General features: G+C 48.0%; 1 protein-coding gene across 1 annotated transcript in view; it reads left to right on the forward strand.

The window, feature by feature from the left end:
• The window catches only part of NSUN2 (NOP2/Sun RNA methyltransferase 2), a 49,860-nt gene extending 32,989 nt beyond the window's left edge, over nt 1-16,871 (forward strand). Inside the window, exons 13-19 of the mRNA XM_054984768.1 lie at nt 387-535; nt 9,099-9,191; nt 10,171-10,306; nt 12,657-12,737; nt 13,217-13,355; nt 14,289-14,328; nt 16,165-16,871. Coding sequence (XP_054840743.1) covers nt 387-535; nt 9,099-9,191; nt 10,171-10,306; nt 12,657-12,737; nt 13,217-13,355; nt 14,289-14,328; nt 16,165-16,561 — 1,035 coding nt within the window. The 3' untranslated portion in view covers nt 16,562-16,871. The remainder of the gene's footprint in view (nt 1-386; nt 536-9,098; nt 9,192-10,170; nt 10,307-12,656; nt 12,738-13,216; nt 13,356-14,288; nt 14,329-16,164) is intronic.
• The last annotated feature ends 1,176 nt before the right edge of the window (nt 16,872-18,047 follow it).

The raw sequence follows: 18,047 nt of genomic DNA on the forward strand, positions 1-18,047 counted from the left end.
GCAGTCATTTGTTTAACAAATCTCTGGGCCGCTTGTCCAGTGCTTGATGATGCACAGCAGAAACCTTTGCACTTCTACTGAAATTCTGCTTTGAGTGCTTACTATGTTTTTGTCATTGTTTAAATACTTGAAGAAAGGCTGCTGGCTTGGAAAACACGTTCTAGTGGTTTTTAGAGTTTCTATAGAAAAGTAAATTGAACTACTTGATACTAGTTCAATTTGATAATAACTTTCGAGTTGATACTTGATCTGACATTTGCACAGTATCTATTTTGAATACTTCAATGAGTAAAATTTAAACAGCAGCAACTAGAAAAGGGTGTATATTATATAACAGCTCATTGCCTTTTCATTCTTGAGATATGGGCCTTCTGTTTTTGATGTAGCTCCTACTGTCACAGAAGACAGAACATGTAGAGCAGTCTTCTCTGACTGTATCTTTAGAAACAACTGAAGGCCATGCAGCCACAGAAGCAAAAGATGAAGATTCCTTGGTAAAGGAGAGCACCGAAAGCAAGAAGGATGGTGTTTGCGGGTAAGAACCTGAAAATTAAGTCAAGCCTCTGGGTTACATCATGGATGGTACTTGATAGCTAACTTGATGATGTTGTCTGTAGCAGGTCCTCTGAAATCATTCTTCCTTGCGTAGCAAAGAATTCTCAGTGTGTCATTTTTGGCTTTCGGATCAGGTCTTGTGATAAAAGGCAAAATACTTTTATGTATTCTACTTTTCCCACAAGAGCAGCTATCCCTTCACAGCAGGACAGAAACTTGGCACTAAAATATTAAATTCTCTGCTCAGAAAACACTCTCTGCAACTGAAGTAATTTGATAAGGAAGATAATACAAATTGCATGTTTTATTTTGCTTGCAAAAATCTGCAAAAATTGGCTTCAAGGTTTCCTATAACCCTAGTATTAGAAGGGACCTAAAAAAATCTTAGTGTTACCCCTGTCTGAAGACTATGGCTTGGATACAGCAATGCTGATGTAGTGCTGTTGTGTTTGCACAAGATCTTGTGTATCCTTAAATATTACAGTGCCCAGAACTTGTTTGCACAAGATGTTGCGCATGGGGAAATGCAAGGGGGGGGTGTAATAAATTTGATTCAACGAAAGGGGCTACAGTAGGCTTTTTCTTACGTTATGGCTTGCACAAGAACTGTAGTGCATGCAGAAATTTTGTACCGGATCCATCTCACAATCTCTCAAATTGACTGTTACATTTCCTTATCTATCTTCAGATTTTCTCATATCATTAGTTTTATATCCAGAGGAGTTAGCTGTGTTAGTCTGTAGTTGCAAAATAGTAAAGAATCCAGTAGCACCTTTAAGACTAACCAACTTTATTGTAGCACAAGCTCTCGAGATCCTCAGCTCTCTTCATCAGCTGGCATCTGATGAAGAGAACTGTCGTTCTCAAAAGCTTATGCTACAATAAAGTTGGTTAGTCTTAAAGGTACCACTGGACTCATTAGTTTTATAGTATACTGCAAGGAAGTGCATCCTCCTAAGAGTATTGACATAGTTAAAGGGATTATCAAATGAAGCAATCCTTGTAGGTCAAATAAGGTATCAGGATAAGCTTTAATCAAAATAACAGGTCTGTTGGATCCAGGGTGTTTTCAGCTGGAACACGGTGGAACGGAGTTCTGGCACCTCTTGAAAACATGGCTGGTGGCCCTGCCCCCTGATCTCCAGACAGAGGGGAGTTTAGATTGCCCTCTGCGCAGCGGCGCGGAGGGCAGTCTAAACTCCCCTCTGTCTGGAGATTAGGGGGCGGGGCCACCAGCCATATGACCATTTTTGCCGAGGGCAATTTAAACTTTAAAAAACTCCCCCCTTGTTCCAGCTGACCCAAAGTGACGTCATTGTGCAGTCCTGAGTTTCACCACTGAGTTCCACCACCTCTTTTCCCAGAAAAAAAGCCCTGGTTGAATCTAAATGCTGAACTTTACACATGGCTCATCCATTGAGCTTTCCAAACAGAACCAGCTCTGAAGGACATGTGAGATATGGGAGTGTTTGTTGTTCTATACAGATCTGCGGGAAATTTTCATAAAATCTGTATACTACTTAAGAATAGCAGTAGTTCATCTTCGTTCTTCTGTGCCTCCACACATGGGGACTGCGCAGGCGCAGGCCAGCCGCCGGAGAATTTTCTAGAGCTTCCATGGCTCCGAAGGGGCCGTTTGTCGCGCGCCTCAGCGACCGTTTTCCCGCCCAAACGGTCACGTGATCCTCCAGCGACCAACGGCCCCTTCCCTCAGTTCTCTTCTTGCCGCCGCTTGGAGAGAACGTGAGCTTCGTTGCTCTGTGCTTTTGTGCTTCGTGCTTTATTCTGACTGATTGCTTGGCTTTTGACTTCGGACTTCGTGACCTCGACTATTCTTCGGATCTCGTTTGGACTTTGTTGTGGACTCGGTAATTTGACTCGGACTGTTTTTGACCTTCCTTTCGCGTGCCCCTGAAGATGGCCTCAAAGGCTCTCTTCAAGCATTGCCTCCAATGCCACACTAAAATGGCCAAGACCGATGGCCATGAACTGTGCCTGTTCTGTTTGGGGGAGACCCATAATGTAACGGCCTGTAAGATTTGCCAGGGCTTCACCAGCAAGGCCCGACAGGAGCGCAAGGCCCGTCTTAACTCCTCCCTGTGGCAGAAGGTCATGTCCGGAGGCGCCCCGTTGCCCTCCTCCAAGGCCGGCCCTAGCCCCTCTGCCGAACGGCATTCCAGAGCTGGCTCAGTGGCCTCCGCGAGGTCGGGGTCGAAACCGCGTCCCCCGAGTGCCTCGGCGTCGAGAGCGGCCTCTCCAGCGCAGGGACCGGTGCGGCCGCCCCGTAGCGCATCTTCCACCAGGTCGGATCCGAGACCGACATCGGAACCGAGGATCCGTCTACCGAGTCCCCGATCGGAACCGACGACCGGGTCGATTCCGGTAAAACCTAAGAGACCGAGGCCGAGGTCCCCTTCGAAGGCGAGGAGCGCGTCGGTTCCGAGGTCTTCTTCGGAACCGGCGAAGAAGAAGAAGAAGACCAAACATCACCGGTCGCCGCATCTCGCTCCCCAGGAAGAGGTCATCGTGCTTCCTCACACGCCTTCCCCTCATCTGGATTCCCCGGAGCCAGAAGACATCTCCGTGCCGGTGCCGGATCCGATGGCCTTCGAAACGGTGCCCGCAGAATTCTCTTCGGGACCGGAGCCGAGCCCGCGCCGTCGGATCCGAACATCGCCTGCTCTTCGGTCGCCGAGGCTGGAACCGAGCCCGTCTCCTCGTCGGAGCCGTCCTTCCCCTGCCCGTCCATCTTCACCAGCTGCCGGTCGTGAGCGACGTCGGTCTGGGGACAGTGTCCGATCGGCCCGGTCCACTGCGTCCCGACATCGACAGGCCTCCTACCTCCCCTCGCCTTACCATTGCCAGTGGGAAGGGGCACCTGCGGGTTTCTCCGTGTCGGAACCGAGGCCTTCGACATCGAGGTCGACGTGGGCTCCCCCTCCGCACCAGGTTCCGGAATCCCAGCTCGGTTCCGATGAGGAGGATGTGGAGAGCTTTGGCGGCTACCAGTCGGAGTCCTGGTCCGAACCATCGCCAGCTGAGGAGCTGGTACCATCTGCGGACTCGCCATTCGAGGACCTCCGCATCTACGCCGACCAGATGGCAAGGATGGCCAAGGCTCTCGAGATGGACATCTCCTCGGCAGTTCCCCAGACCAAGGACAAGCTCCTCAAACGCATTTACGGAGACAACCCGGCATACGTTGGCTTCCCCATGCTCGAGGGTCTTGAGGAAATCGTGGAGAAGGTATGGCAGGTGCCCTGCGATCAACCTCCAACATCCAAGAGGATTGAGCAGCTCTACAAGATCAAGCAGGGTACCTGGCCGGCGCTGGTGAAACACCCTCCACCTTCCTCCTTGGTCACAGAGGAGTTCAACCCCAGGCGATCGGGTCACTCCTCGGTACCTGCCGATAAGGAGGGCAAGAAACTGGATGCCATGGGCAGGCGCCAGTACATTGTTTCTTCCCTGGGTCTGAGGATTGCCAACTATCAGACCATCATGGCAGGGTACCAGCTGTACCTCTGGGAGAAGTTGGCATCCTATACACGAGACCTCCCTCCTGAGCAGAAGGCTGTGGTGTCCCTGCTGCAGACAGAGGCTGTGAGGCTGTCTAAGCAGCAGATGAACGCTGGAAGCCACGCTGCTGACACTGCTGCTAGAGGGATGGCTTCGGCGGTGGTCCTCAGGCGCCACTCCTGGTTGCGGTCTACGGCCCTGTCCCAAGAGGTGCGTTCCAGAGTGGAGAGCATGCCATTTGAGGGGGACTCGCTCTTTTCCAAAGCGACCGACGAGACCCTGAAGAAAAAGAAGGAGGACCGGCAGACGGCGCGGTCTTTGGGTCTGGCTCCAACGGACAAGCCCTCCTCCAGGTCACGGTACGCTCCCCGATCTGGCCCTTACCATTACCAGGGCAGATACCATCAACAGCGGCCGGGCTACCAGCAGTATCCTGCCTACCAACAGCGGCCCTACCCTCCCGCACAACAGCAGAGGAGGCGTCGGCCCTTCAAGCCTCGTCCGGCACAACAACCGGCCCAGCAGAAGGATCAGCAGGGCACCGGGAGGCAGTACTGACGGGTCACGCCAGCCGTATCCCCGAACTTTTCGGACAGACTTAGTCCACTCCTCTCTGAGTGGGAGTCAATAACATCTGACTCATGGGTCTTAACTATTGTTGAACTGGGATACGGGCTGGAGTTCGTTGAGCTGCCTAGATGCAGTTCACCCCTGACAGCTGTCAATAACACTATGGCCGAGCTGGATGCGGAGATCGTGTCGCTCTTGGCCAAGGGTGCTGTGGAAGAATTGCCCTATGAGGACTCTGTAAAGGGATTCTTCTCTAGGTTCTTCCTGGTCCCTAAGAAGGATGGGGGCTTACGTCCCATCTTAGATCTGAGGGGCCTTAATGCCTTCCTCAAGGTGACCAAATTCAAAATGGTAACGTTGGCGGCTGTGATCGCCTTGCTAAAACAGGGGGATTGGTTTGCGGTTCTTGACTTAAAAGACGCATACTTTCACGTGGGCATACGGAAGGAGCACAGGAAGTACCTGAGCTTTGTTTACCGGCAACGGGTTTTCCGGTATAAGGTGCTCCCCTTTGGCCTGTCCACTGCCCCACGAGTGTTCACTAAATGTGTGGCCCCTGTGGTTTCCTTCCTACGGGAAGAAGGCTGTACCATCTTTCCGTACCTCGATGACTGGCTCATCGTGGCTGAATCAGAGTCTAGGCTGGTGCAGGACATTGGCTTGGTACTTAGCACTTGCCAACGCCTGGGGCTCCTGGTGAACTTGGAGAAATCCAAACTGGTGCCCAACTGCAAGGTGTCCTACATTGGTGCACTGTTAGACTCTGTGGAGGGTAAGGCCCTGCTCCCCTTGGAGAGGGCTCGGTCCCTAAGGGGTCTGGTGTCCATGTTTAAAAGGAACCGGTTCCAGTCTGTGCGCACTATCCAGTGCTTACTAGGGCATATGGCAGCGGCCACCTCTGTGGTGCCTTTCGCTAGGCTGCGTATGCGCCCTCTACAGAACTGGTTTGTGCGGAGGTATGATGCTCTACTGCACCCTCCGTCCCTCAAATTCTCTATCCCGAGGGTCATCCTCTCCTCCTTGGACTGGTGGCTGTCTGATGACAACTTGTTTAGAGGGACCCCTTTCGGGTATCAACACCATGACATCACGGTTACCACTGATGCCTCTCTGTTGGGATGGGGGGCTTACTGTGGTGATGTGTCGGTGCAAGATGTCTGGTCTGACAGGGAAAAGACCCTCCATATCAATGTGCTTGAACTAAGGGCCATTCGTTTCGCACTTGTGTCTCTTACAGCACTGCTGAGAAATCGTCAGGTCTTGGTGCAGACGGACAACACGACTGCCATGTACTACGTGAATCAGCAGGGGGGCACAGTGTCCATGGCCCTGTGCCGGGAAGCCACACTCACTTGGCAGTGGGCTATCAAGAACGGCGTGTCGCTCCGTGCTATACACGTGGCTGGGTCGGACAATGCCCGGGCAGATGCCCTCAGCAGGGTCCCTTTACTGGAACACGAGTGGGAACTGAACGTAGAGTGCGTTGGGCCGATCTTCCAGATGTGGGGTCATCCAGTGATAGATGTGTTCGCCACTGCGGCGACCACCAAGGCCCACACGTTCTGTTCCAGGGCAGGGAGCGACCCCCTCTCTATTGGGGATGCCTTCCAGTTTACGTGGACGCAGGGCTTGCACTACATGTTTCCTCCGTTCCCCTTGATTCCCAGGGTCTTGTGCAAGATAGAGGAGGACGGGACGGACTGCATTCTAGTGGCCCCCTTCTGGCCACGGCAGGTTTGGTTCCCGAAGCTCCTGCGGATGTCCCAACGGACGTATGTGAGTCTGCCCCCTCGGCAAGACCTTCTCCTAAACGGGAGCCTGGTCCACCACGATCCAAGGAAGCTGCATCTAACGGCTTGGCGGATCGTTCCTCCCCGATAGGCTTTACTGACGAGGTACAGAGGGTCCTCCTGAATGCTCGTCGGCCATCCACTAGGCGCGCTTATGCGGCCAAGTGGCGCAGGTTTGAGCTCTGGGCACTTGCCAGAGGAGTGGTGCCTGACAACAGTCCCTTGGGGGTGGTGTTCGAGTATTTGTGCCACTTGCGTGGCCTGGGCTTGAAGGCTTCCTCCCTCAAGGTCCACCTGGCAGCGATATCAGCTGCTCACACCCGAGTTGAGGGTGCTACGGTGTTTTCTCACCCACAATCCCGCCAGTTCCTTAAGGGCATGTACAATCTTTACCCACCTGTGTCAGCGCCAGTGCCTCAGTGGTCGCTGTCCTTGGTGCTCTCACGTCTCATGTTGCCTCCATTTGAACCGATGGCTACATGCCCCTTGGATATGCTATCCTACAAGGTGGCATTCTTGGTGGCCGTCACATCGGCCAGAAGGGTCAGTGAGCTGTCTGCACTGCGGTCTGACCCTCCCTTTCTTGTGTTTCATCCCAACAAGGTGGTCCTGCGTCCCTGCCTTGGGTTCCTGCCCAAGGTGGTGTCCGCCTTCCACCTCTCGCAGGATATCTCACTGCCTGCTTTCTTTCCTCAACCCTCCTCTAAGGGGGAAAAGGCCCTCCATACCCTAGACTTGAAGAGGGCCCTAGCCTATTACCTGGATAGGACGAAGGGATTCCGCTCCAGTCCTCACCTGTTTGTATGTTTTGGGGCCAAGGACAAGGGTAACAGGGCTTCCTCACAGACCCTGTCTAGGTGGATTGTGACGGCCATTAGCAAGGCCTATTCCCTAGCAGGGGTGGCTTGCCCGCTACATGTCAGAGCCCACTCCACGCGGTCCCAAGCATCCTCTTCGGCACTCCTCAGGGGGGTGCCCCTGGTTAACATTTGTAAAGCAGCCACATGGTCCTCTGCAGACACCTTTGTCAGGCATTACGCCGTTGATGTCAATGCGGAGCAGGATGTATCTGTGGCCAAGGCTGTCTTACACTCCCTTTTTTCCTGAGGGAATTTTTTGGTATGACTTTCTTGGCGTACCTGTTGGGTACCCTTGAGTGAAAGTGTGTATATATGTACCTGGGGGTGTGTATATATGTAAATATTGAATATTTATGTGTCCTTACACAGTTTTTTACATAGATGTATATATGCATATCTATTTATTGTTGTTCTTGTTTGTTCAATAAAATTGTGTTGGACTTCACCCCCGCCTTCCTTATTGTGTGAAGCTTGGTACACTCCCATGTGTGGAGGCACAGAAGAACGAAGATGAAAACAGGGTTAACATACCTGTAACTTATGTTCATCGAGTTCTTCTGTGCTGACACACAACCCTCCCTCCTACCCCGCTGTGAACTCCAATGCACAATACTGTGATGGCTGTAACGGATATTGGTGTTTTTAAGGTGTTACGGCTGAAGTGTGTTGGTCAAGCGGCGGCAAGGGAGAACTGAGGGAAGGGGCCGTTGGTCGCTGGAGGATCACGTGACCGTTTGGGCGGGAAAACGGTCGCTGAGGCGCGCGACAAACGGCCCCTTCGGAGCCATGGAAGCTCTAGAAAATTCTCCGGCGGCTGGCCTGCGCCTGCGCAGTCCCCATGTGTGTCAGCACAGAAGAACTCGATGAACATAAGTTACAGGTATGTTAACCCTGTTTTTCTGTTAGTGGCAAGGATTTCTCAAATGTGAGTAGTGCTGTAGAACAGACAAGTCATATCCACCCAGCGGTAATTTCCCTAGATTGAAGAAAAATGTCACTGGCAGAGCATCCTGTGACTAATGGTGTGGCAGCAGTGATCTCCTGTTCTTGGAGAATTGGTGCACTGTAGTGTCTCAGAGTATGAACCAGGAGCGGCTTCTGCCCTTGAGACTAAGCTTATTAGCTGGCCCTTACGCAAGTGGGTATCTTCTCATTCTCCCTCGTCTCCAGATCTGCTGTCTTATGACAATAGAGGACTGTTACGAGGATTATGATGCATATTAATCACTCTGAGCACTGTAAACTACTATATAAATACTTAAATAAGATATACATAAGACAAATCCTTTTGCTGTTTATGAATTGTTGTAAACCCTCTTCTCCCTCCCTTTCTTTGTATCAAGTTTGGTGTAGTGGTTAAGAGCGGCAGGACTCTAATCTGGACAGCCAGATTTGATTCCTCACTCCTCCACTTGAAGCCAGCTTGAGTCAGTCACAGCTTCTTGGAGCTCTCTCAGCCCTTACCACCTCACAGGGTGATTGTCATGAGGATAATAACATACTTTGTAAACTGCTCTGAGTGGGCATTGTTGTCCTGAAGGGCTGTATATAACTTGAATGTTGTTGTTGTTGTTGTTGTTGTTATGTAGTGTAATGTATGCAGTAATTACAATAAACAAATTGTAGATAATAAATGTTTAGTAGCATCATTTGCCTAGGTTTCCGTGTTCTTTGCCAAGGTAGTGATGCAGGATTCTGAAACTACTGTGGAGGAATTCTTTAAAAAAAAATAATTGCAGTTGTTACTGCAAGCCAATAAAATAATCAACAGAATTCAAGTTTGATATATGCACTTTTCTTCCAGGCCACCACCAACTAAAAAAATGAAACTTTTTGGATTTAAAGAAGATCCGTTTGTATTCCTTTCTGAAGAAGACCCGTTATTTCCACCTATTCAGTAAGATATGATCATTCCTTATATCGTCCTCATGAGATCTGTGTAAACTTCTGGTAGTCTGTGCATCAATTGATGCAGTTCTAGTTGCTTTGTGCCTTTTTAAAATGAAAAGTAAAAATACACACATGAGTTTTTGTACTTCACAATGGCCAAACTTAAAATGAAATGTGAACAAATGCTCTCAGACTGCTATAGCAGTAGAATTAAACATAGATGCATATTAGATGCAAGGCTAATTCAATCTTGGGTTGTATCAAAGGGGCCATAGCATCGAAATTGCAGGAGGTCATAGCCCCTCTCTATACTGCCTTGGTCAGGCCGCACCTGGAGTATTGTGTGCAGTTCTGGAGGCCTCACTTCAAAAAGGATGTGGACAAAATCGAGAGGGTGCAGAGGAGAGCGACGAGAATGATCAGGGGTCTGGAGACTGAGCCCTACGAGGAAAGGCTGAGGGCCTTGGGAATGTTTAGTTTGGAGAAGAGGAGGTTGAGGGGGGACATGATTGCTCTCTTTAAATATTTGAAAGGCTGTCATTTGGAGGAGGACAAAGAGCTGTTCCAGTTGGCAGCAGAGGGTAGGACACGAAGCAACGGGCTAAAACTACATGCACAAAGGATATTAGGAAAAAACTTTTCCACGGTCAGAGTAGTTCAAAAGTGGAATCAGCTGCCTAGGGAGGTGGTGAGCTCCCCCTCACTGGCAGTTTTCAAGAAGAGGCTGGATGAATCTTTGTCAGAGATGCTTTAGGCTGATCCTGCACTGGGCAGGGGGTTGGACTAGATGGTCTGTATGGCCCCTTCCAACTCTGTGATTCTATGATTACTAAAACCATGAGGGTAAAGAGGTAAATAAAAATTGCATGCTTACATTAATAAATGTAAAATTGCATAAATTTTACATTTCTGCTTCATAAACTACAAGCGCGAGCAGTCTGCTTAAAATTATTCAAACTTGTTTGCCTGTAACTATCTGTTCCCAGAACTTTTTATGCTTTGGATCCTTCATTCCCAAAGATGAATTTGTTAACTCGTACTCAAGAAGGAAAGAAGAGGCAGTTATACATGGTTTCCAAGGAGATAAGGAATGTACTGCTAAACAACAGTGAGAAGCTGAAGGTTTGACTTGTATTTTTCGTTTCATTATGGAAGCCTAAGGTACTACAGGAGTTACATTTCTGTCCAGAGCCAGTTTGGTGTAGTGGTTAAGAGCAGCAGGACTGTAATCTGGAGAGCCGGGTTTGAATCCCCACTTCTCCGCTTGAAGCCAGCTGGGTGACCATGGGTCAGTCACAGCTCTTGCAGAGCTCTCTCAGCTCCACCCACCTCACAGGCTGATTGTTGTGAGGATAATAACAACATACTTTGTAAACCACTCTGAGTGGGCATTAAGTTGTCCTGAAGGGTGGTAGACAAATTGAATGTTGTTAATATATAGAATGCTTTGCAGTGTTAAGGGGCTGCACATCTTTCCCTATCAATTTTAGTGCTGGTGAGAGTAGCGTAGTGACTGCGTCCTTCCAGAACCATACATATATATATATAGCATTAGTAGAAGAAAATAACCCTTTGAAAAGTGCCAAGTACTCATATGGTCTGACTAGCAACAGAGCCCTTTGTGGGAAAAAATACAACGGGCTCTAGAAAGGGGAGGGGGGCAGGGCGGGTATTGCCAGCTGCTTTACACCTAATCTCAGCTGGGTGGCGCCAGAGGGTGGACATTGCCTCCTGCTCCTCTCCTGATCCCAACCAGGTGAAGGCAAGGGTCAGGCATTGCCTCCTGGTCTGCTCCTGATCCCGGCCATGTAAAGACGGGGGGCAGGCATTGCCACCTTCTCCACTACTGATCCCAGCCAGGTAAAGGTGGAGAGAGAGCATTACCTCCTGCTCGGCGCCTGATCCCGACCAGGTGAAGGCGGGAGGCGGGCATTGCCACCTGTTCCGCACCTTATCCTGGCCGGGTGAAGGTGGGGGGTGGGCATTGCCTCCTGCTCGGCGCCTGATCCCGGCCAGGTGAAGGCGGGAGGCGGGCATTGCCACCTGTTCCGCACCTTATCCTGGTCGGGTGAAGGTGGGGGGTGGGCATTGCCTCCTGCTCGGCGCCTGATCCCGGCCAGGTGAAGGCGGGAGGCGGGCATTGCCACCTGTTCCGCACCTTATCCTGGCCGGGTGAAGGTGGGGGGTGGGCATTGCCTCCTGCTCGGCGCCTGATCCCGGCCAGGTGAAGGCGGGAGGCGGGCATTGCCACCTGTTCCGCACCTTATCCTGGTCGGGTGAAGGTGGGGGGTGGGCATTGCCTCCTGCTCGGCGCCTGATCCCGGCCAGGTGAAGGCGGGAGGCGGGCATTGCCACCTGTTCTGCACCTTATCCTGGTCGGGTGAAGGTGGGGGGTGGGCATTGCCTCCTGCTCGGCGCCTGATCCCGGCCAGGTGAAGGCAGGAGGCGGGCATTGCCACCTGTTCCGCACCTTATCCTGGCCGGGTGAAGGTGGGGGGTGGGCATTGCCTCCTGCTTGGCGCCTGATCCCGGCCAGGTGAAGGCGGGAGGCGGGCATTGCCACCTGTTCCGCACCTTATCCTGGCCGGGTGAAGGTGGGGGGGTGGGCATTGCCTCCTGTTCGGCGCCTGATCCCAGCCAGGTGAAGGCGGGAGGCGGCATTGCCACCTATTCTGCACCTTATCCTAGCCGGGTGAAGGTGGGGGGTGGGCATTGCCTCCTGCTCGGCACCTGATCCCGGCTGGTTGAAGGCGGGAGGAGGATGGGCATTTGCTCCTCTCCTGATCCCAGCCTTGGTTTCCCACCTCGGCAGCACCCTCTGGAGGTGCATCAGGGTAGGTGGTGAGTTGTCTGGAACACGCTTACTCTTTTATATAGTAGGATAGGGTTCTTAAAAATACTAGCAGTAATAAGTTAAATATTTAAGAAATGCTTAGTGCTGTCTCTGAGGATGTATAAAGGTTCTGTTCATTTTTAAATCAATGTGTTTATAGCAACCATTTGGTATGCATGTTTATTTAGAAATAGTAGTAGTAAATAGATTTAAATTGGCCTCTTTTTGTAGCTGCTTTAAGGCACTGCACCCTCACTTTCCTTGCACCCTCTTGGAACTGAATGTTCTCTCCTGTTGAGAATTACTGCTAATGTCATGTTTTGCTCATTTCCTTAAGACTGTTGCGTTTTTCATCAGTCTTTGAAAACCCAAATTGAGCTCCTATTCTACTTGCTTATGAGAAACTGAAAAAATTGGCTATGTCTACCTGGTTTTTTTTAATCCCCTTGTCAATGTGTTAATCCCCTTGTCAATGTGTTGGTGAGGATCATGCATTTAAAATAGTGTCTTTTGAGGATAAGATGCTTTTTATTAATGCCTGTTGGGGTAAACATACTGTGCTTTTCTGTGTAGCTATTCCATTTCAGTTAAAGTATTTGAACACTTAAACCTATGAAAATGTATTTCATTTATTTTCAGGTTATTAATACAGGAATAAAAGTGTGGTGCCGCAATAGTGATGGTGAACAATTTGGCTGTGCCTTCCGATTAGCACAAGAGGTAACAATGATTTAAGCTCTACAGTGGGTCCTTGTATGCTGAAATGCCAGTGCCGGTCCTTTGACTGGCATAGCTTCTTCATATGGTCAGAGAGAAGCAGTATTGTGTAAGGGTGAGTGCTGAATTAGGACCCCGCACGAACCTGCTTCAGCTCCCCCATGCAGCTGTGGAACTCACGGAGTGACTTGGGCCATCACTGTCTCTTCCTAACTTTTCCTCATCAGGGAGGGAGTATGAATTGAGGCTGGGGCAAGAGAACCACAGATGAGACCCACACGGGGAGAGAGAATCATGAGTTCTTCAGAGAAAGCTTGGGATAAAAATTAATAACACTACAATACATTACCAAGGCATTAATTTAAAGCAAAGTGATTTTTTTTCCAAGATTCTTTTTGGTTAGTTAAATTACCACCTCTGTTTGGGTTGGGAACTTGGGAACCAGTGACGGCAATTTAAAACTTGATGCGTTTCACCTGCAGGGAATATATACACTGTACCCTTTTATTAACGCAAGGATTGTGAACGTCAGCATAGGAGATGTTAAAGTGCTGCTAACAGAAGAAAACCCATTCTTAAGTAAACTCAGTAACGAGGTCCGCAGTCAGGCCGCAGGAATGGGTGAGTATTCGCTGCTTTGGGGGTGATGCCATCAGAGATTGTAGGCAGTCCGTGACTGTTGAAATAGCCAAAGCTTCATCTGTTGGAAGCGGAAGGAAAGGAAGAAAATTTGAAGGTGCTCATGATTCTCTCTGAGAAACCACAGTAGTGCTCTGACAGTTTCAGTCTGAGACACCCTAGTTGTGGAAGCAGTCTAAATGATGAGACAGTGTTCAGAATACTTTTGCTTATCATTTCATAACTGCAGTCAAAGCTTGCTGTGGGGTAATGAAGCAAGAGTTTTTAGATCACATATCACAGGTTTCAGGTAGCTCATTTTTAGAAATCCAGTAGTAGTTAAAATTATTTAAAATGTTGCTATAATGATTAGATCAGTTCAAAATAGTTGTGTCAGACTATATGGATGACAGGATATGGTAGACAGGTCCCTGCACCATTGCAACAAGAAGCCCAAGCTCTTGGTTAAATGGTTTTATTCAGAAATCCAATCTTTTCCATATATATTTCCATAGAGTTACACAGAGGCAAAAAAGGCATCTCAGTAGTACATGCTTCCTTGATAGGAATAAAGACTTGAGGAAAGTACAGCTCTAAATACCCACTCATTTCCCCCCTCCCAGCTAGACCACAGGTTTGCATGCGAAAGGGTCTGAGAATGCATGAAAGTAAACTGTATAATTTCAGACAGTGCAAGGTCACTCCTGTGAGCTTCAAAGAAACAAAATAACACAGCTGGGTTCTCAGGCTGTTAGAGAAACGAAAGTGTTAGCGCATTTGCAAAATGCAAACAAGGTACAGCATTACAGTATTAGCAATGGTTCAACACGTAGAACAATGTTATGGATGTAGGGGTACAGACATGACTAGTTGGTGTAAAATGATTAATAAAGAGTTGCATTTTGCAAATAATGCTTTGATCCTTCTTTCTTTTAGCCATGGGGAGCATAGTGCTGAAATATGAACCAGATCCCAAGTAAGTAATCTCAATATTTGAAGAGTGTGTGCATATTAATGTATTTAAAGCTTCTGAACAGCTCTTCTGCTCAGAAGATGACTTATGCAAAACGGCAGTCTATTTCTCCCCAAATTACTAATGAAGCACCAGTTTGGGGACCTGCATATTTGGGCAAAGCACATTTAAGTTCTATTGATGAGTGAGAAAGTTCAGCTTAAATTCCCTTCTATTAAAAACAACAGGACCTGAAAGTGCTCAATTGGGGGGCAGGGGAGGTAGCGATCTCAGCTTTTTAACCAACAGATAACTCTTAGGCTTCCAGCCTCCCCCCATATTCTTGTCATTTCTCTCCATGCCCCTTCACAAACTTGTGAAGGCCACATCTCAAGAGCTGCTGTATCTTCAAGAAATGGGTTCAATGGCGGAACAAACCTTAATTTCTGGTTTCTTCAAAGAACTTGGCGTAGCTATCCCAGATCTGATTCTTCTCACTACAGTTTTAGAAAAGAAAACCCTCAAGTAGGAAACAAAACTGTAAACTCATCATGTTTTCTGTGAAAGCTGAAGTGCCTGAGGCCTTTTGCTAGGTGGCAGGTCCTCTGGAACCCATGAAGGTTTGGCTTCCAGGTAAGCATGCTTAGGAATAGGCCATGGAGAAGCCACAAGAATTTTCGTTTGGAACTAGAGACTGCTGTAGAATTGCATTTTGTTTCCTAGGCTTCTCCTTAGCCAAACTTGCAGAGTTCCCTTATTTAGAACTATTAAATGGTAGGGAAAGAAGGTTGTTGAGTACCAAGTAGGCCACAATGCATGACCAGCGTGTGCAGTGTTCAGATCAGTGGATTACAAGCAGTGTAGGTCCGCTCTAGAGTGCATAGCGTTTTTTCTTTTTTCAAATGGCTGGATAGAAAGCTCTGTGATCATCTCAGAATGTCACATGACGTTGCTGCCATTCACTGTACCATAGTTGCATACATATGGTCTGTGATAATGGCTGTCCATCTACCCACCATTTCTGCACATTGAATGGACTCGAAATACATTCCAGTTTATAGGCCAAACCCAGTGCAAGATGGTCCTTGGTGTCCTTTTCTAAGGCTTTTGGGGTCCTCTACGGTGTAAGAAGTGTATAGAATTGCCTTGTCAGAAAAAGTTATGCTTGGCTCCCCTCCCCCAGACTTCTCATGAAGGTGACCCACCTGTAAAAGTTTTTATTTACTTTGGAAACATTTACTGGAAGGTTATCTTCTTTCCTTGAAACTGTTCTACATTAGTTTATTGTGTCAAATTTCTAGCAATAAGGTGAGATGAAATTTCATAAATCATTGCTATGAGTCCCACTAGCAATTTGGAAGGAGTTACATTTCATGGTTTTTATCCTGTGAAACTAATTTTTATCCTGCCCTTTCTTGCCCTCAGTACACACACACACACAAAGTTAAAGAGAACGTACATTAAAACAACGCAGATGAAACTGCCTTCTACTGAGGTAGGCCATTGGTCTGTCTAGCTCAGTATGTGGCTTACTCTGGCTTACATACTCTGGCTTACATTGACTGTTCTAAATCAAGGGCATGTGTTTTCACAGTTTTGTTTCTTAAGATCACTTTTCAATGCAAGCTGAGAATTTACTCTGGGACATTCTGCATAATAAAATGTATGCTCTGCAACAGAGCGTAAGACCCTTTCTCAGTTAAGGCATGTTTAAACGCCAGTAATGCGTATTAAACCCCTAATGCAAAAGCAGAATTTGCACTTAATTGACAATCAGAGCAGTAGCATGCTAAAACTGTGTATATCATTAAATGGATTTTCAGGAGTTCTGTTAAATGCTAATTGGTTCTCTCTCTGTAGTCAGCCAGAAACCCTTCAGTGTTCGATTGTGCTTTGTGGCTGGCTTGGCAAGACTTCCATTCGTGCGTTTGTGCCCAAGAATGAGAGACTGCACTACCTCCGAATGATGGGAGTGGAGATGTTCAAAGCAAAGAGGAAAGAAGTAGAAGATAAAACTGAAGCAGGAACCACAGGGCAGGGAGTGGAAGACTTGAGGAGCGAAACTAAGGAGAACAGTCAGCTGCTTGAGCAAACGGAAGAGGAATTGAATGGTCAGCCTGCACAGGAGTTCATCAAAACCAGTGCAGCAGAGGTGAAAAATGATACGGGAGATTATCTTTCTTCTGATGACAAAAGTGAGAGCACCCAAAATAAGAAAAGTCAGGACAGTGCTAACCCTAGTGATATACAAGGTTAAAAAGTTGACTTTATTGACAGGAAATGTGCATCATTGTGGAAATTTACACTAGTGCTAAGCACTGCGATGCAAATTTTGTTAAAGGGCTTTTCTGTTTGTGGGGAAACGTGCTACGGGAGCAATTTTATGATCGTTCCATCCTGTTTTTAAGTAATTTTCCCTATCTTTACTCTGACTTGTTTTAACATGTAAACTCCATGAGGATAATTATGTTGAGTCTGTTGCTGGCAATGGACTTTGCACCATTCAAATGGCACCAGTCAGTTTCAAGATTAAATAAATTATTCCTATGTGGATATAATATCTAAAATTGGGCTATGAATCTGCTTTGTCATTTAAAATGGACTCTATCTGTCATGTGTCTTACTCCTTCATGTTTGCATTGACTTCCTTTGAACTTTCACATAATGAAAATGGTCAGAAACCTGGTATTGAGCATATCAGCCCGCACATTTGCCCTTATTTTACATTAGGTTTGTATCTTGTGGTGCAATGTCTACTTTATCCTCATTGTTCCTGTATTGACAATAATGGTTCCTGGTCCCACACATTTGGGTAGAGGGGTTGACATTAGAGATGGGTATGGACTGAAATACAAACCAAAGTTCATCACAAACTGGGCCAGTTTTGGGGGGGGGTTCGCTAACTGGTGGTTCGTGGGAGCTCATTTTCTGACAAACTGTGACAAACCACTATGATTTTAGAATGGTTCATTTGGTTGGTTTTTCGGTTTGTCACTGCACACAACCTGGTAAAGATCAATCAGTTTCCTAGGCAATGGGGGGACGGGCTTTCTGCAGACCTTCTGCTGCCCTGGAAGTGACGAGCCAGTTCGTGAACTGGGCAATGTCAGGCCAGTTCGTGGTTCATGAAACGCGACTGCAACGAACCACCATTTTTCCGGTTTGCGCCCATCTCTAGTTGACATCTGTAGTGCTGGCCGCCATTTCTAGCATGAAGTTAGATTGGATCCATGGCGTCATCTGGAGAATCTGTTTACAGAAATATCATTGATGTTAGAAAGAAAGGCTGGCACAGTGATGGGATTTTTAGCATTAGCCAAATAAAAAAATCCCAGCACTAAATTGTGGGCTTTTACATATTTTTGTCTGCAACTGTCGGTGCTGAGCTGCTGATCCCAATTATAGATGCACTCTTGTGAGGACCGAGGGAAGATCAGGAAACAACTTGATTTATTTTTGTCTCAAAGTGGAGCACAAATCCCTTGGGGTATATTGATTTCTGTTACGTCCATATCTGTATTTGCGAGGGGCAGTAGCTTGGCAGTAGAGGGCACACTTTGTATGCTGAAAGTTCAGTCACTGGAATCCCCAGGCAAGAGGCTCTCCAGTAGCAAGACTAGGAAAAAACCTTCCTCTAAGACTGGAAAGCCGTGGCCAGACAGAGTACACGGGTTTGGACTTACAGGCTGGTGGCCTGCCTCGGTATAAGGCAGCTTCCTGTGTTCTTTTTGTTTGCGTGGCTT

This window comes from Eublepharis macularius, chromosome 7 (genome assembly GCF_028583425.1).
Source record: "Eublepharis macularius isolate TG4126 chromosome 7, MPM_Emac_v1.0, whole genome shotgun sequence".
NCBI classification, from domain to species: domain Eukaryota; kingdom Metazoa; phylum Chordata; class Lepidosauria; order Squamata; family Eublepharidae; genus Eublepharis; species Eublepharis macularius.